The 19,922-nt window shown below is 37.7% G+C and overlaps 2 protein-coding genes across 2 annotated transcripts; both read left to right on the top strand.

Annotated features, from left to right (window-relative positions):
- Nucleotides 1-932: 932 nt before the first annotated feature.
- On the top strand, nt 933-3,358 carry LOC6040583. The gene is made up of 2 exons (XM_001849911.2): nt 933-2,323; nt 2,382-3,358. The coding sequence occupies exons 1-2, from the start codon at nt 1,058-1,060 to the stop codon at nt 3,264-3,266; spliced, it is 2,151 nt and encodes a 716-aa protein (XP_001849963.2). The 5' UTR covers nt 933-1,057; the 3' UTR covers nt 3,267-3,358.
- A 6,174-nt stretch (nt 3,359-9,532) lies between these two features.
- LOC6040582 (intraflagellar transport protein 88 homolog) lies at nt 9,533-12,275 on the top strand. Its single transcript, XM_038265892.1, has 4 exons — nt 9,533-9,758; nt 9,822-10,634; nt 10,689-11,033; nt 11,092-12,275. The coding sequence occupies exons 1-4, from the start codon at nt 9,606-9,608 to the stop codon at nt 12,196-12,198; spliced, it is 2,418 nt and encodes an 805-aa protein (XP_038121820.1). The 5' UTR covers nt 9,533-9,605; the 3' UTR covers nt 12,199-12,275.
- The last annotated feature ends 7,647 nt before the right edge of the window (nt 12,276-19,922 follow it).

Below are 19,922 nucleotides of genomic sequence, written 5' to 3'. Positions count from 1 at the left end.
AAGGTAAGAAATAAAGAGATTAATTGATAAACACAAAAAAAATGTGTTGGCCGATTTAACCTGTTCTTTTTCTGATTCAAAATTCAGAAATTTTTCAATGAATCAAAACCGCGATGAAAACCTATATAATTAGTTGAGAAAGTAGATTATTCAAGTTGACTAATGTTTTTTTTAATTTAAATCACACTAAGCCGTTCGACCAATTCTCATCACTTTTGCCGTTTTCCGCTATTAAATTAACATTTTCAGATTTATCAACAATGAAGAGATGCTTGCTCACTTATATTTGGCTATTTATTGCTTTGAAACAGTCAAAAACACATTACTTAAGCTGTAATTCATTATCAAAGTGCTGATAGGCCGATAATAGAAATAGGCTGAGAAAGGGTATAGTTCCCCTAAAAGCAAAACTCTGTCTTGAAAAATTTAAATTTGTTTAAGTTTCAAAATTAGCAATCTATCCTTCATTAATCCGAGTCTCAGAATTTTCAATTAAAAAGGCAACTTAGAGAAAAATTGAAGGAGTCAATCGATAATACCTTTATTTCTTATCTCCTGTAAACTTAATTTTAATCCAAAAAATCAATTTTCATTGATTTCTTAAAATTGTTTTCACTCCCCTTTGCTCTTATCGCGCAAAATCGTAAACGTGACCTTCTACCAAAGTTTTCCTACTCTAATGTAGATGGCGCATCGAGTTTTTAGATTTGTTTTTGGGGGTCTATCACTCCGGGATCAATGGTTTATTTGACCTTTAAAAAAAACTCCAGAATTTTATATTTGTAATAATTCATAATAATTTTGACAAATTTTACAACACGATTTTTGTCCGTGCATGCAACATAAAACTGTCGCGCAACATATAAAAAAGTTGCGCAACATGTTTTGACACCGCAGATAAACTGTGACCGTGCAACAACGCCAAAATCTTGTTGTAAACAAAAGTTTCAACCGCAGCAAGCGCCGACAAGTTTCGCAATCGTTCGATTTTTCCTGTGTTTCGTGGTGAAAACTCAAATTCTGTGACCCGTCGTTCAATGTTCCGTGCCAGTTGAGAATGCCTTCGACGCGTAATTCAAGCCGATCGTCAACGGGGAGCTCGTCGGAAGCTTCCACCGTAATTGAGGCCACCACCGCCGTGCTGGGCAAGCGGACGTCCAGCCTGCGGTCAGCGTCGTCCTCGCAGGAGGAAAACGACGCCGCGTTGAGTAAGAGGTTCAAGTTTGGGCTGAGCATAGCGGAGGAGCGCCGGAACTTGCGCAAGTTGAAGAACATTACGAACACGGTGCTGACGGCGGAGGGCGCGGCCACCGTGGAGAACCGGAAGCGGAAGAAGGTGGTGGTGGGTGAGGAGGGTGGTGGTAAGAGGAAGAAGGACGGGGAGGAGAGTGCGGAGGCGATCGTGGCGGAGAGTCAGCAGAAGCTGCGGGAATCGCTGGGGAAGCACTACTTTGACGTGGCGAGGAGGTTGAACCTGGAGTACGAGCCTGGGTGTTTGAGGAATGTGAAGCAGTGTGCGGAACGACACGCGAATAGGATGGTGCAGGCCAGGAGGGTGGATTTGGGCCGGCAGAGGGACACGAAGGAGCTGTTGATTGAGGCCCGTCCGCTGCAGTTTTTGGAACATTTGGAGTTGGCTTTGATGCGGAATCAGTTTATAGATTCGCAGCTGTTTACGAAAACTTTGGAGGTAATTTTGACCATCAACCCGCCGTCGTCGGAGTTGAACGCCGATTACAGGATCAGTTCCGTGCTGGAGCACGCCACAAGTGTGCTGGACCGCACCGTGGAACAGTTTCCACCGTGTTGGCTGGATCTTCGAGCATCCTACCAAGGGATCATCTTTGGAAGTCTTGAAGAGGACTGCTTCTCGCGGTACGATCGCAGCGAAGGTCTGCTGAAAGTGGTGCTATTTCTGCTGGAGACTTGCGTTGAAAGTGACCCCGCTGCCGGGCGTCTTCACAAAACGGCGAGTAGCAACATGACCTCGATGATGGCCACCTTCCATCAGTGGGAAATGGAGAACAATCAAAAGTACGACTTTGATCTGCTTTCGAGAGATGAGCGATTCGAACGGCTTTTTATCGTTCTATCGATTCTGGTCAAAATTTTGGAGCTTGATCTTTCGATGTGGATTCTGCGGCATCCGCACAAGACGAAAGAGAACATGCAAAAGGACACGCGAAAGCCACTGCTTGTGAGTGTCCTCTGGAACGAGCACTCGACGGTGGGTGAGGTGAACTCGTTCGTCCGTCGGATTGTGACGATGTACGTGAACGTGGTGGCGCTACGATTTCCCAAAGAGGACGTGCGAGTCGTGGCGGTGAGTTTGAACGGCTTTGTTTCTCATACCTCCAAACTTACAATCCTTCTCTTTTCAGCGCCTCCTCTCCGTGATCGGCACCACCATCAACCTGTCCGAGATCCAGTACGACGGCACCGTCGACTACCCGTGCATCAAGGACAACACGCGCTACTTCGTCCGGCAAATCTCCCGCCAGGTTGAATCCTCCCCGTACTACAGTATGTCGCTCTGTCTGCGGGTCATCGAACAGATGCGCTCGCCCCTAATACGGATGATCCTGGTGGACGACCTGCTGCACCGGTTCAACCACCAGCTGGACTCCTCCGCCGGCCCTTGCGCTGCTTCGTACATGAAGCATCTGGTCAAGGGCCGCTGGCGCAGCTGTGCCGTTGACGACGGCGCACTTCAGCAACCCTCCGACCTCCCCCCGGAGCGTTACCCCTTCCTAGACCGACGTCGCACGCGAAAGTCCGCCCACGAAATTGGCCGCACGCAGTACGTGAACCTGCTGCTGACCGGCTTCCGCGCCTACATGCAAGTGTTCCCCGTAACGCACTACTTCGCCAGCTTCAAAAAGCAACCCCCCGCCCCCACAAGTTACGCGACCCGCTCCCCCTCAAAGTCCCCCAAGCGGCTCTCGACCGAGCAACTCCGAGGGCATCGGTTCGATTTCCGAGCGCTGGAGAGGCGCATCAACGTGCTGGAAGTGCAGCGCAAACGCAACCGGACGATCGTGCGACCCGCGGCGGAACGGCCCGTTCCGGTGGACGCCGCCCCGCTGGTGCTCGAGGAGGTTAACGTGACGCCGGCGCTGCTGGTTTACTACCGGGATGAGCTGAAGCACCTGCTGCTGGTGCAGCGCTGGCTGAGGACCAGGACGGCGGAGCAGGAAGAACGGGACATGTTTGCCGGCTGGCGGAAGTATTTGGCGTCGATCGACGAGACGTTATCGTGCGAGTAGAAGATTCTGTATTTAAATTAAAGCCGATTATGTTTAGTCCTTTTTGGTGTATCAAGTCAAATTAAGCAAGATTAAACTTTCTTTCAGAGAAATGATCAGCTGTTGATTTTAATAAATTATTGGTTTCCATTAATCACGTGTTTGGTTTATTGTAATCTTAGTTCTATTCTAGTCGAGAAAAAAATTAGTGGAAAGCTCAATTAAAAGGACCCAAGAACCCAAAAAAAAACTTTAGAGATTGGTTTGAGTGCATGAGATTCTTGAGAGCAAAAAAAAAAATAAGCAGATTAAAATTTGAATAATTCAAAGTTAAAAAAATCCTTAAATTCTGATACTGTCAAATTGTAAAATTCCCTTAAAAATTTATAAATTCTTGAAATATTAAATTTCTAGATTCATAAATTCATAAAAACTAACTTTAAAAATCTTCAAATCTTAAACTCTTCAATCCCCAAGATCATAATTTTTTTTTTTTTTTAGTTCTTAAATTCTTAAATTATTGAATTATCAAATTCTTAAAGTCTTAAATTCTTAAATTCGTAAGTTCTTAAGAGCGAGTTTTTCACCAGTGTGTAACAGGTCGTATCGAGGTGCTCCGATTTGGATGAAACTTTCAGCGTTTGTTTGTCTATACATGAGATGAACTCATGCCAAATATGAGCCCTCTACGACAATGGGAAGTGGGGTAAAACGGGCATCGAAAAATTGCTCCCATTTACGTAAAACTTGATCAATTGGGTACTAAAGCCCTATGTCAATATGTATGTACAATGGTAAAAAACAAGATTAAAAACCATTTCTGATAACTTTTTTTCATTTTAATGCAAAAAACAAAATTTACAAGACAACATTTTTTCGATGGATCAACTATGGTCCCCTTGGAACGAGCTGTCAAGTAGGAGCTTTTCTGTCAAGAAGGACCGCGAGGTTATTTTTTCAAAATTGATTTAAAAATCCATTTTAAACTTTTTATCGACGTACAAAGGGTCATTGTACTCAGAAAAATAAGCTTTATCGCTGTAAACAATAATATCAGCAATCTAAGCTTCATTTTAGGACCCAATTCCAACTCTCTTAGATGCATTTGAAAGGTCAGCCTCCAACACCCATACTTCCATAGGTCAAAAGATAGGTAATTTCATAGACTAGGGGAAATATAACCTTTCTAATCAAACACCTATCTTCGTGATATGGAGAGTTTGATGCTCGGTTTAAGCTCCAAAAATACTTTTCAGGCTATAAACTTACCAGCAACAGCACCGCCTCGAGTAAGCACGCAAATTTATGCCACTTACTGGCCAAAAAGATCAAATTTAATGCACTTTTGATCATAATTTCTATTTTGCGAGACCATTTCTCATCATTTTGGTGGCACACACATCCACACGCAAGATCAGAGGTTAAGTGCTTAACGAAAGTCGCCATCAATATCTTTTCGCTTGCGCTAACGATTTCAAAGCGCTTAAGATATAAAAACTACCGGCAACATGTTCTTTTGACCATTACTTAGTCACTCACTTGAAAAATTTGTGAAAAATAATCCCGAAAAATGTAAATAATTAGCAAGCACCGGCAAAAAAACAAACGCGCTAAGTCTTTTGACGTTTCAATTTTGAACACCGGTTCTAATCGAAGGCTGAAGAAAACCGAGCGAGGAGCGAAGGCAAATAAAGAACAAAGGGTGGCCACCAACACCACCAACATGCTGGCATGGTGCATAATGCAATTTAAAACACTTTTTTCATCAAAATGTTGGAACCATGGCTTCTAATTTAAATTTTTATGCTTCTGTATTTTTTTAACACTCCAAAATGTAACCCTGCAAAGTTAGAAAATACACGACATTTTAAAATGAAATTTTTTGTTCTAAATGAAAAAATGACCCTTCTGGGTCAATGAAGCTTCGAAAAGTACATTAAAGTTCCCATAAAATGACATGTTCCAAAAAATTTTACAGTCGAGTAACGGAAAATAGGAGAATTTTTAAAACTTTTTTAGTGTTTTTTTCGATGAAAACTACGTTTTTTTTTTCGGCATTCTGAGTACGCCATCAAATCGGGCGTCTAATTTTACATAAAAGTCTCTTTAACACCAAATTTCTATCTCATCACCGTTTCAGGCTGCAAATTATTGAAAAACACCTCTTTTTTCGCATGTTCAAAAATGGAAGGGGTCGTACCGCCCCTCCGTCACGAGATATCAAAAAACGGACCTCGGATTCGTGATCAGGGACAAAAGTTACCCCTTAGGACAAAGTATCACGCAAATCGAAGAGGGGTCGGGGCAACTTTTCCCGATTTCGTGTGAGTTGGTGGAGAATTACCCAAAAATGAATTGTTGACTATTTCAACTTTTATAAAATATAGAACCAGCCCGTCACTGTTTAAAAAAATCAGATCTAGCCCGCAAGGTCAAAAGTTTGGGCACCCCTTGACATAACCATACGACGAACAGGTATTGTTCCATGAATTATCAATAAATTGTTTGAACCTTTGGAAATTGTGAATTTTCACAAAATATCATTTAGCTCGCTCAAATTGGTAATTGTTTTCGTTGTTACACTGGCTACATTGCAGTTATCTTTGAACAACAGCTGTTCCAAATAATTCTAACCATATGGCGAAAGGTTATCACTTGTACAATTATCAAAGAATTGGTTTCTCCTGTCTCGTCAGAGGCGCTGGAGCAGAAATCCCACGTTAGAGGAAGGCCATGCCCCGGGGGGCGTAGTGCCAATAGTTTCGTTTTTTGTTTCAACAATTAGACTTTTTCAAAAAAAAAAAAAAAAATTGTGACACCATTCAACAAATGATATTACGTCGTAACCAGGTGACAGCACCGAAAAGGAACTAATAAAAATAAGTTTAAGAAGAATTTTTTTTTATACAGATTCTACACAACTCCCGCAGACTTCTGAAAACTTCATGTGGCATCCACATCCGCGTTTGGAGCACTTCCATTCGAGCAGTTTTTGCTTTATTCTATAATGTGTTGTACCAATTGTATTACCATTGGTATGTGTGTGCTCCTTTCCCTTTCGCAAAAGACAACCGAGTGCGCAACGTGGCTGGATCGCGGGCAGCTTCAGGTTTTTTTTTATTCTTTCGGTACAGTTCATTCCGTTCCGGTTCACAAAAAATGGACAAAACCGCGGAACGCCATCGGGTGCCTCCGGATTCAACGAGGTGAGTTTCATTTTAGTGGCTAGAAATAAAAAAGAACAAAACGGCACTTCCATTTTATGATTGAATTCACTATCCAATCATTTTTTCACCGGTGAGCAAGGGGCTGGAAACTCTTAGAACTTTACTCAAGTATATTAATAAGTATACTTAAATAATTTTAGTATACTTACGCCATCACACCCTAACATGAATCATCTTGAAAACACGTCATTGTGACGTCTATAAATGTCACAACTATTTTGTTATTAAATTGTTTTTTGTTTCTGCCAAACCTAACCAACAAACGACGGAACCGGCAAATTGAGAAAAACTTCCTCCAGGGCTTTTGAATTCCTATTTCAAAATCAATTAAACGAAAACGAAATCAAACCGATTTTACTTTTTTTCTGTCGGGTGTGACTTCTTCCAGCGACGACACCTCCAGGAAGATCAACATTGTAATCCACCAGGGTAGCGCTAGTCTCGAGACCAGTTCCGACGCTAGGATCTCTTTCGAAGTGGCGACTCTTGTTGGCCTGTGGGGCGGACGGCACATTAGGACGATGCACAGCGCCGAGCGCAACACTCAGCGATATCTACACGCAAACGAGAAATCCGTGAGGGCGGCCCTCCCAATTTGAGCTGCGTGGGACAACGCTGAAATCGCGAGGAAATCCCTCCCGACTTGAACGGTCTCGAAAATTCACGCACACCATCACAGAAAAATGTCGAAATGTTTCAATTTCATTGACCAAGAACGTAAACACTCAAAGGGCAGTTGTATCTCACACGTCAGTGCTGTGCACAAGTATGCGTGCTTCATTTGTATCGCCGATCAGCACAAATTCACTTAGCAGTGTGGCGCAGGAGTGACATGACTCAAACATATTGAACAATTGAAGAATTTACTGTTTTCTTTAATTGTTTTGTCAAAATGTCATTGAAAATTGAAACATTGTTTGACATTTTGCCATTTTGGCATTTTGGAATTTTGCCATTTTGACAATTTGACAATTTGATATTTTGACAATTTGACAATTTGACAATTTGATATTTTGACAATTTGACATTTTGACAATTTTACAAAAAATCTATTACATAATAATAGATCAAGTAATCGATATTCTTATTTTCTGAAAATGCCAATACTTTTATTACGGCAATTTAAGAACAGTAACTAAGCAAACGTCCACCAAAGAGCTTAAATATTAGAAGGTATGGTTGAAATGGAATGTGTATAATGTTTTCCAAGAATTATAATATAATAATATAATAATTTTCCTCAAAATATCCATATTCCCATTATCTAAATACTTTTATAAAGCAAAAAAGTCCATCATACCCTTGATCATACCTTATAGCACCCGATTGCCTTGAACAGCGCCTACTGGTTTTTTGCTTGCAATGACAGTTGAGTGGAGACGAGATTTTGAACGCAGCGGTTGTGTTTTTTTTCGCGTGATCTGAAGCAAATTTCGGAGATATTTCATCCGAAATCGTTTGAAATTCTACGAATTCACATCATTGTTACGAATTACAATAAAAAGTTGCCCAAAAAGGTGGGATTGAAACAAAATAAAACGATATCAGCATGAAGGTAAATTCGTCTACTTTTTTCTGTGTTTAGGTTCATCGGAATGCTGGAGCTTTGGTGTCCAAGTTCCGGACAATCTTTGGCCTAGTTGCGGACAAGCCGTGGCCAAGTCAAGTCGTTCAAAAGCGTTGGCCAAGCTGCGGACAAGACGTGGCCATGAATTCATCAGGCAGATTCCGGCAACAAAGTGTGGGTGCTGATCCGCTCCCGGCTCCCGTGCGCGTTCCGCTTCCCAGCAACCCGAAAAATGTGATAAATTTAGTGAAAAGTGTTGAACGATAAAAATGATGAAGTGTTTTAAGTGTTTTTTTGTGAATAAACCATTTTGAAACCTATTTTGCGTTATTTATTTATTTACTTTGAATGGGAGGGCAGCCATTTTTTCCCGACGAAGCTTACCAATACAAATAAAACCACGAAAAACCTCACTAACACACTCATATTCGATGTGATCCCAAAATATCACCAATACATGTGTAAAAGCACGCATGTGTGTGTTTATTCCCCGCTTATTTCAGCTTGAAATATTTCTTGCGGATTTCCCGCAACACATTCGTGAGGGTTTTCTCGCCTGTCCGTGCACGGAAGTAACTCCCGCTCGACTTGAGAGGGATTTTGCACGATTTTCAGCCGAGCTCGGTTGCGTGCATAATAGTAATATTAATTTTTTTTCAGCATCTGCCTTGCAATGTGGCTATTGCGGCAAAGTGTTAGCCACGATGTCCAGCTTCACAAAACACGTGAGAACGCAACACCAACAGCCGCCGTCTCTGGAAATCTGCACCATCTGCTCTGCAACATTTGCAGATAAAAAGAAGTTGCGGGACCATGTCAAGGTGGACCATCCGACAGTGAACAAATGCCGATACTGCGGCTATGTGTACCGATACTCTGACAATCTGGCCAGGCACGAAGCTAGCTGCAGCATGCGTAGTGAGTTTGTCATTTATTTTTTAATTTATTTAAGTACATTTCTTAACTTCATATTATTACCTAAGGGAATTACAGGACACCAAGAAAGGGAGCGCTCTTTTATTACTTAACGCAAAAAATCGGATTTTTGGACCCCCACTTCCGCACTCGTAACAAAATTTTCATACAATATTTAATATTTTTGAAACATTCAATGTGCACGTGTTCCTGGGGAGCCCAAACTTCATGCTTTTCCTCGAGTTGAGCCTTCGTTAAATTTTTGTTGGTCGGTGTAATCAATGTTATCACAAATTCTAGTATTGAAAATTATTTATCAATTCTTGAAAAAACATTTTAAAAAGACTCAACATTCGATTTTTAACTAATACATATATCTCAGGATTAGGGTGAGGAAATATGCAATATTATTACCATAACTTTTGAAAACTTATTCCCAATTGAAACAATCAACAGTTGGTTACAATCAAAACAACGCCAAACCACGTGCAGCGCAACAACCACGTGCGCATGCACCCCGCTCCTTCGCTAGCAACGAATCTCCGGGACAACGAAATTTTCCGACGGTCACAACAAACCTTCGAACAAAACTGAACCGTATTTTCACTAACTGTTCACTATCGGTCACTTTGTACGCTCCAAGTGAAAATAATGGCCAGCAACTTTGACGACGACATTTACGGCGGCTTCTCCGGCGTCACGAACAAGCTGTTCAACTACGACGCCAAGGAGGACAAGGCGTTCCAGAACGCGATCAAGACGTCCAGCTACGGCAAGAAGACGTCAACGCCGAAGTTTTTCTGGGTGAGGAAGCTATTTTGTCGACTCGTGGAATGGTTATCGATTTTTTTTTGTTTCGCTTTGCAGAACGGGGAAAAGCTGGGCTCCGCGGATGGTACGGCCACGATGGCGCGGCCATCGACGGCGATCCGTCCGGTTGGGTATTCTTCACAGAACAGCAAGCTGTTTGACCCGTTGAACCAGGCCGCTAAGAAGATCGTGGTTATGGAGAGCAAGAAGGAGGAAACGCCGGAGCAGCGGTACAAGAACATGGAGACGAAGATCTACGCGTTGTTGGAGGAATCGATCATCGCTAGTACGGGAGCTAAGCCGGACATGTCGGCGGGGTTGGCGAAGGCCAAGGAGGCTTCTTCGCTGGATCGAACGCTGCTCCGGATGAGAGACCAAGATGGCGGGACGTACACGCATAACTTTGATCTGACTTTCTTTGTGCTGTTTAATCTGGCCAATGTTTACGCGAAGAATGAGATGTACATCGAGGCGTTGAACACCTATACGTTGATGACCAAGAACAAGATGTTTCCGAATGTGAACCGTTTGAAGATCAACATGGGTAACATATACTTTCAGCTTGGGCTGTACACGAAAGCGATCAAGATGTACCGCATGGCGTTGGACCAAGTTCCGAGCAATCAGAAGGAGCTGCGCTTGAAGATCACCCACAACATCGGGATCTTGTTCATCAAGATGGGACAGTATTCGGACGCTGCAACCAGCTTTGAGTTTATAATGTCCGAGAAGGGTGATCTTAAGACCGGGCTGCACTTGATCTTGTGTTACTACGCGCTTGGAGATGTCGAGAAGATCAAGCACGCGTTCCAGCTGTTGCTGGACATCCAGGTGGACTATCTGGAGGACGAAAAGGTGTTTCAAACTAATGTAAGTCAAGATCACCTGACCAATACGAATCAATTCAAGTTTTATTTATTCTAGTCGACCCCCTCCTACGAGTACATCAACGAGATGATCAAGTCCGACGAGCTGCACGCGTACGAACAGAAGATCCGCCACCTGGCGGAGAAGAACATTCTCATTTCGGCGAACCTCATCTCGACGATCATCGACGACTACTTTAACGACGGGTACAGCTGGTGCGTGGAGACGATCAAGAACTCGTACTTTTCCTCGCTGGCGGTGGATCTGGAGCTGAAGAAGGCGGTTATCTATCTGAAACAGGACGACATACAGCAAGCGATCGACACGCTCAAGTACTTTGAGAAGAAGGAGTCCAATATCGCGATCAACGCGGCGATCAATTTGAGCTTCATTCACATTTTGGTGAGGTTTCTTATTATTTTTCACATTCAGTTGGAATCGTTGGAATGTTTCGTTTTAGAAAAAGGACATCACCACTGCTGAATCGTACGCCGACACGGCCAAAAAGATCGACAGCTACTGCCCGGCGGCGTTCATCAACAGCGGCGTCTGCAGCATGATGAAGGAAGATCTCGAAACTGCGAAGTTGATGTTCATGAACGCCCTGGACATCGATTCGACCTCCTTCGAAGCGCTCTACAACATTGGGCTGATCTTCAAGAAGCTTGGCGATCACAACAACTCGTTGCTGTACTTTCGCAAGATCATCTCGAACCTCGGACACGAACAGCATCCGGAGGTTTTGTACCAAATCGCAAGTCTGTACGATCTGCTCGGTGACGTTGGAACCGCACTGGAGTACTACCTGCAGCTGCTCAGTCTGGTTCAGCAGGACAACAAGATCATCCAGAAGATTGGCGAGCTGTACGAAACGGACGGTGAACGCCAGCAGGCCTACCACTACCACCACGAGTCGTACCGCATCTACCCGATCGACTCGAGCGTCATCAACTGGCTCTGCTCACACTACATCGAGCTGCAGGTCGTCGAGAAGGCCATCGGTTTCTACGAGAAGGCGGTCCTCAAGAACCCCCAGGATCCGTACTACCTACTGCGAATCGCCGGTTGCTACCGTCGCATCGGCAACCAGCAAAAGTCGCTGAGCCTGTTCAAGATGATCCACGAGATCTACCCGGAGAACGCCGACTGTCTGCGGGCGTTGATCCACCTGAACCAGCAGCAAGGTAACAACGAGCTGGTCGAAAAGTACGGCGCAGAACTTCAAAAGCTCGAGAAGCAAAAGGAGGTCCGTCAACGGATTGGGACCGGGCGACCTCCGACGACGGCGGGTGGGTCGAGGATCTCCAGTGGAGAGCACGGCGCGCGTTCCGGGGGGATGGACAGCTATCAACCGCCGGGGACGGCGTCCGGGTCGGGGTCGGGCTTTGGGGCGGCGAACAAGAGCGCCGATGTGTCTCCGGATTATAACGCGTTCTCGAATGCTTACGGCTATGCGGATCCGCTGGGGCCGGCGCAGGAGAGGCCGCGGACCGGGATTAGGAGGAATTTAACGGTGGAGGATGACTCGGATGAGGAGATCAATCCGTACGATTTATTGCCGGTTTAAGGGGTGGAGTTGATTGCATGTTTTGAATATTTTTTTTAATAATATTAATAAAGTGATAAAATTTAATTTAACAGCAATTTTTTGAAATTCATTATTTTTATGATTTTTAAAATAGTGTTATTTTAGGTTACCTGACTAACCCAATCAGGATTTTTCAAAATAGCTCTCACTTGTAATTCAATCAAAAATCTATTTTTAATTAAGACCTCGGGCCAAATGGCAACGCTATACCGACGCAACAGGCCAGCAACAAGATTTAAATCAATGCACTTTAATTAGTCGCACATTCACGCAAACTTTTCGCAACCGCCCAGAGAAGATTGAGAGAAAGATGATCGATGGCACTTTACAAAGTGCTAAAAATTAATGCAATTCCACACTGATGTGAGGTGCAAAAATTGCACCAGCAAGCAACCACTAAACCCATTATACAGAGGGAATCTAGCCGAAGCCGCCGCCGCCGCCGGCAGTTATTGAACAATATATTATATCTATCCACATAGAAGTAATAACCACGTGGTGGGCCCGTCACACCCCGGCCATGGACGGGGCTGGGCCACCTGTCCATCATCATCCTCTTTTTCTTGACGGGCCGCACCACGCCAAGCCACCCCGGCTCCAGCAGTCAGTGTTGAATCATTTTTATGTCAGTTTTATTAAGCCAAATATGCATTGCTCACCTCACCGCCGCCACGTGCGAGTGTGTGTGGTTTGGCGGTTGTTCACATTTTAAGTGCAGGAGCTGGTGCTGGGCTGTTTTTTTTTGCTAGTTAATAACTGTGACTTGTGTTTCCGCATGGCGCTGCTGGTCGACGGCTTATGCTGCTTATTCATAATTTTATGATTTTTGGATGGACTAATCTTGGCGTTATGGGCGCGTGGTTTTGGAAAATTGGAAAGCCTTTTGCCCGGGGTGCGTTCGCTGCGGGATGGAAAATGGCGGAAATTTTTTTTTTTTTTTTTGCTGAGGGGTGGTCTAACGACGACTATACATTTTGTGGTTATAAAATTCTAATCAGTTAAGGAAAAATAATGGGGTTCCTCCTCCCCCCAAGTGGACAAAACATTTGTTTGTATGGAGCGTAGACTATCGCAAACCCCCCCATTGGCACCATATTAGAACATTTGTTTTTTTTTTGTTTTTGACAATTTGGAGAATGTCGACAATTTTGACAATTTTGACAATTTTGACAATTTTGTCAATTTTGACAATTTTGACAATTTTGACAATTTTGACAATTTTGACAATTTTGACAATTTTGAAAATTTTGACAATTTTGACAATTTTGACAATTTTGACAATTTTGACAATTTTGACAATTTTGACAATTTTGACAATTTTGACAATTTTGACAATTTTGTCAATTTTGACAATTTTGACAATTTTGACAATTTTGACAATTTTGACAATTTTGACAATTTTGACAATTTTGACAATTTTGACAATTTTGACAATTTTGACAATTTTGACAATTTTGACAATTTTGACAATTTTGACAATTTTGACAATTTTGACAATTTTGACAATTTTGACAATTTTGACAATTTTGACAATTTTGACAATTTTGACAATTTTGACAATTTTGACAATTTTGACAATTTTGACAATTTTGACAATTTTGACAATTTTGACAATTTTGACAATTTTGACAATTTTGACAATTTTGACAATTTTGACAATTTTGACAATTTTGACAATTTTGACAATTTTGACAATTTTGACAATTTTGACAATTTTGACAATTTTGACAATTTTGACAATTTTGACAATTTTGACAATTTTGACAATTTTGACAATTTTGACAATTTTGACAATTTTGACAATTTTGACAATTTTGACAATTTTGACAATTTTGACAATTTTGACAATTTTGACAATTTTGACAATTTTGACAATTTTGACAATTTTGACAATTTTGACAATTTTGACAATTTTGACAATTTTGACAATTTTGACAATTTTGACAATTTTGACAATTTTGACAATTTTGACAATTTTGACAATTTTGACAATTTTGACAATTTTGACAATTTTGACAATTTTGACAATTTTGACAATTTTGACAATTTTGACAATTTTGACAATTTTGACAATTTTGACAATTTTGACAATTTTGACAATTTTGACAATTTTGACAATTTTGACAATTTTGACAATTTTGACAATTTTGACAATTTTGACAATTTTGACAATTTTGACAATTTTGACAATTTTGACAATTTTGACAATTTTGACAATTTTGACAATTTTGACAATTTTGACAATTTTGACAATTTTGACAATTTTGACAATTTTGACAATTTTGACAATTTTGACAATTTTGACAATTTTGACAATTTTGACAATTTTGACAATTTTGACAATTTTGACAATTTTGACAATTTTGACAATTTTGACAATTTTGACAATTTTGACAATTTTGACAATTTTGACAATTTTGACAATTTTGACAATTTTGACAATTTTGACAATTTTGACAATTTTGACAATTTTGACAATTTTGACAATTTTGACAATTTTGACAATTTTGACAATTTTGACAATTTTGACAATTTTGACAATTTTGACAATTTTGACAATTTTGACAATTTTGACAATTTTGACAATTTTGACAATTTTGACAATTTTGACAATTTTGACAATTTTGACAATTTTGACAATTTTGACAATTTTGACAATTTTGACAATTTTGACAATTTTGACAATTTTGACAATTTTGACAATTTTGACAATTTTGACAATTTTGACAATTTTGACAATTTTGACAATTTTGACAATTTTGACAATTTTGACAATTTTGACAATTTTGACAATTTTGACAATTTTGACAATTTTGACAATTTTGACAATTTTGACAATTTTGACAATTTTGACAATTTTGACAATTTTGACAATTTTGACAATTTTGACAATTTTGACAATTTTGACAATTTTGACAATTTTGACAATTTTGACAATTTTGACAATTTTGACAATTTTGACAATTTTGACAATTTTGACAATTTTGACAATTTTGACAATTTTGACAATTTTGACAATTTTGACAATTTTGACAATTTTGACAATTTTGACAATTTTGACAATTTTGACAATTTTGACAATTTTGACAATTTTGACAATTTTGACAATTTTGACAATTTTGACAATTTTGACAATTTTGACAATTTTGACAATTTTGACAATTTTGACAATTTTGACAATTTTGACAATTTTGACAATTTTGACAATTTTGACAATTTTGACAATTTTGACAATTTTGACAATTTTGACAATTTTGACAATTTTGACAATTTTGACAATTTTGACAATTTTGACAATTTTGACAATTTTGACAATTTTGACAATTTTGACAATTTTGACAATTTTGACAATTTTGACAATTTTGACAATTTTGACAATTTTGACAATTTTGACAATTTTGACAATTTTGACAATTTTGACAATTTTGACAATTTTGACAATTTTGACAATTTTGACAATTTTGACAATTTTGACAATTTTGACAATTTTGACAATTTTGACAATTTTGACAATTTTGACAATTTTGACAATTTTGACAATTTTGACAATTTTGACAATTTTGACAATTTTGACAATTTTGACAATTTTGACAATTTTGACAATTTTGACAATTTTGACAATTTTGACAATTTTGACAATTTTGACAATTTTGACAATTTTGACAATTTTGACAATTTTGACAATTTTGACAATTTTGACAATTTTGACAATTTTGACAATTTTGACAATTTTGACAATTTTGACAATTTTGACAATTTTGACAATTTTGACAATTTTGACAATTTTGACAATTTTGACAATTTTGACAATTTTGACAATTTTGACAATTTTGACAATTTTGACAATTTTGACAATTTTGACAATTTTGACAATTTTGACAATTTTGACAATTTTGACAATTTTGACAATTTTGACAATTTTGACAATTTTGACAATTTTGACAATTTTGACAATTTTGACAATTTTGACAATTTTGACAATTTTGACAATTTTGACAATTTTGACAATTTTGACAATTTTGACAATTTTGACAATTTTGACAATTTTGACAATTTTGACAATTTTGACAATTTTGACAATTTTGACAATTTTGACAATTTTGACAATTTTGACAATTTTGACAATTTTGACAATTTTGACAATTTTGACAATTTTGACAATTTTGACAATTTTGACAATTTTGACAATTTTGACAATTTTGACAATTTTGACAATTTTGACAATTTTGACAATTTTGACAATTTTGACAATTTTGACAATTTTGACAATTTTGACAATTTTGACAATTTTGACAATTTTGACAATTTTGACAATTTTGACAATTTTGACAATTTTGACAATTTTGACAATTTTGACAATTTTGACAATTTTGACAATTTTGACAATTTTGACAATTTTGACAATTTTGACAATTTTGACAATTTTGACAATTTTGACAATTTTGACAATTTTGACAATTTTGACAATTTTGACAATTTTGACAATTTTGACAATTTTGACAATTTTGACAATTTTGACAATTTTGACAATTTTGACAATTTTGACAATTTTGACAATTTTGACAATTTTGACAATTTTGACAATTTTGACAATTTTGACAATTTTGACAATTTTGACAATTTTGACAATTTTGACAATTTTGACAATTTTGACAATTTTGACAATTTTGACAATTTTGACAATTTTGACAATTTTGACAATTTTGACAATTTTGACAATTTTGACAATTTTGACAATTTTGACAATTTTGACAATTTTGACAATTTTGACAATTTTGACAATTTTGACAATTTTGACAATTTTGACAATTTTGACAATTTTGACAATTTTGACAATTTTGACAATTTTGACAATTTTGACAATTTTGACAATTTTGACAATTTTGACAATTTTGACAATTTTGACAATTTTGACAATTTTGACAATTTTGACAATTTTGACAATTTTGACAATTTTGACAATTTTGACAATTTTGACAATTTTGACAATTTTGACAATTTTGACAATTTTGACAATTTTGACAATTTTGACAATTTTGACAATTTTGACAATTTTGACAATTTTGACAATTTTGACAATTTTGACAATTTTGACAATTTTGACAATTTTGACAATTTTGACAATTTTGACAATTTTGACAATTTTGACAATTTTGACAATTTTGACAATTTTGACAATTTTGACAATTTTGACAATTTTGACAATTTTGACAATTTTGACAATTTTGACAATTTTGACAATTTTGACAATTTTGACAATTTTGACAATTTTGACAATTTTGACAATTTTGACAATTTTGACAATTTTGACAATTTTGACAATTTTGACAATTTTGACAATTTTGACAATTTTGACAATTTTGACAATTTTGACAATTTTGACAATTTTGACAATTTTGACAATTTTGACAATTTTGACAATTTTGACAATTTTGACAATTTTGACAATTTTGACAATTTTGACAATTTTGACAATTTTGACAATTTTGACAATTTTGACAATTTTGACAATTTTGACAATTTTGACAATTTTGACAATTTTGACAATTTTGACAATTTTGACAATTTTGACAATTTTGACAATTTTGACAATTTTGACAATTTTGACAATTTTGACAATTTTGACAATTTTGACAATTTTGACAATTTTGACAATTTTGACAATTTTGATAACAATTTTGAAACAATGACGTTTTTTTTTTGGGTTTTTTTAAAGTTTCTGTGCCAATTTTGATCGAAATTGGTTGAGATAAATCAATTGATAAATAATTGGAATAATCACAAAAAAAAAACAGTTTTGACTGATTTGCAAATATTTTATTTTTTATTGAATTTCACATCAAAGCTAAATTTAACAAAACAACACAGAAAACAAAATAGTAGTTTATGCAACAAGTTGCAAAAATATGATTTTTTCAGCACGAGTAGTACATCTATCCAACAAGGTTCACCGAGAAAAGTAGAACTTTTCAGCATTTATTTTGAAAAGTGTTACAGTTCGATTCTGTCATTTTTGGTACAGAAAAGTAGGCTTTTTCGGCGTTCAAGTTTGACAGGAAAAGTAAGTTGTTTCACGAAGGAATTGCAATTGCTATTTTAAAGAATTTATTTGAAAAAATTGATAAATTTCACGAAAATCTTAAAATTTTACGAATTTTACGCTGTCCGCGAAATCGTGGAAATTCACTAACCCTAATAATAACAAAGTTTTTAGGGTGCACAGTAACCAAGGAAGTTGTTGTCTTCTTATCCCAAAATTGTCAAATTTACGGACCCAATCTGATTGTAAAATTGCCCGTAGTTTTGAAGATACTAAAATGTTTGTAACAAAATTCTTGGTTCGAAAGCCCTGGTTGATGTGCATCGTTAAAGCTTTAATGAGAACGCCACTTTTGAGAATATTTGCATGGATGCGCTGCAGACAGAATTGTAACAAAATTGGGGTTTTCATACATTTTCCGATTTTTCACATACAAGTAACATATTATAGGCCTAGTGTAAATATTTTAAAACTGAGTTGCAAAATAGGAATCATAATCGTAGGTTGTAAATTACAGAATGACACTTGAAGTGATGGTATAAACTATTTCTGTAGTTTTTTTGGAAGAGGTCCAATAAACCAAATTTCCAATTTTTGCTTTTTGGGTGTTATTGAAACTGCCTTGAGTCAGGGGTATTAAACAACAACCAAAGAGCAAAAACTGAAAATTCGGTTTATTGAACCTTTTCAAAAAACTTAAGATTTGATCTAATCTAATCTAATCTAATCTAACACAAACGCAGCCAGTCCGATGAAAGCATGCTGGAAAGTCTTGTGATTAGATTACGCCCCAAGCACTTTTCTTGTCATTATTAATAATTGCAGTACATCCGAGAACACCCGAAAATGTATTGCAAAAATTAAAGCGGCCAGCCCTACTACGTTGTGTTTACCGCAGAGAGGATTCTGAGAACGGATCACATTTCACAAAATCTACAGGGGAGGAAGGATGCGTGGACATACCGTACTAAACGCTCCTGTTTACAGTTTCATATGTATTTTGTATGATGTGTTAAGTGTAAAATATAGTGTGGTTATATAATCAAATAAATATAATAATGCAATATAATGATCATTTAATAAAATCCCTTCACCTATATATAACAACCACGCACCCAAGCACACAAACAGCGAAACAATAGAAATGAAAATGAGCATGCAAAAACAAGACAGCGCGTCCCCGTGGTCAGCGCACTAATCCTTTCAAAAAACTCAAGATTTGAACAATGTTACTATAGTTTATACGCAATATATTTTTTTAATTTTTAAAAAATATTTTTGAGACAACAAAACTGTCATAGACGTTGAGTGAGCAGATTTCGCAGCATTTTGTAATTATGTTTATTTCAAAACTTTGAAAATTAGCCTTTAAATTTTGTAAATTAGTTTTTCCTAAACTTTTATTCCCCCCGCTTGCTAGCCATCGACTAGGTCGAGGAACACAAAAATTGACTAAAATTTGTAATAGCCTTAAATGCGCTTATCAATTTTTAGTAGAACTACAAAAAAACGTGAATTTAATGATTTTTTTTCACTGAAAATCAAACCAAAAGTTGCCGAGATGGCAGCACTTCGAAATTGAGTGCTTTTTGGGTACAGCAGCAGCAGGAGTTTGAGCACGATTTTTTTTCTGTTCCTTTTCTTCGAGGGACAACTTCTCAAC

Source organism: Culex quinquefasciatus, chromosome 3 (genome assembly GCF_015732765.1).
Source record: "Culex quinquefasciatus strain JHB chromosome 3, VPISU_Cqui_1.0_pri_paternal, whole genome shotgun sequence".
Taxonomy (NCBI): Eukaryota; Metazoa; Arthropoda; class Insecta; order Diptera; family Culicidae; genus Culex; species Culex quinquefasciatus.
The sequence above is the reverse complement of the archived record's forward strand: the minus strand, read 5'-3'. Positions and strand labels throughout refer to the sequence as shown.

Excerpts from the sequence above, each read along its gene's own strand:
- LOC6040583 (XM_001849911.2), top strand. The coding sequence starts at position 1,058 with ATGCCTTCGACGCGTAATTCAAGCCGATCGTCAACGGGGAGCTCGTCG. Across the intron at positions 2,324-2,381 it reads AGGACGTGCGAGTCGTGGCG|CGCCTCCTCTCCGTGATCGG; the intron begins GTGAGTTTGAAC and ends TTCTCTTTTCAG.
- LOC6040582 (XM_038265892.1), top strand. The coding sequence starts at position 9,606 with ATGGCCAGCAACTTTGACGACGACATTTACGGCGGCTTCTCCGGCGTC. Across the intron at positions 9,759-9,821 it reads CAACGCCGAAGTTTTTCTGG|AACGGGGAAAAGCTGGGCTC; the intron begins GTGAGGAAGCTA and ends TTCGCTTTGCAG. Across the intron at positions 11,034-11,091 it reads TGAGCTTCATTCACATTTTG|AAAAAGGACATCACCACTGC; the intron begins GTGAGGTTTCTT and ends GTTTCGTTTTAG.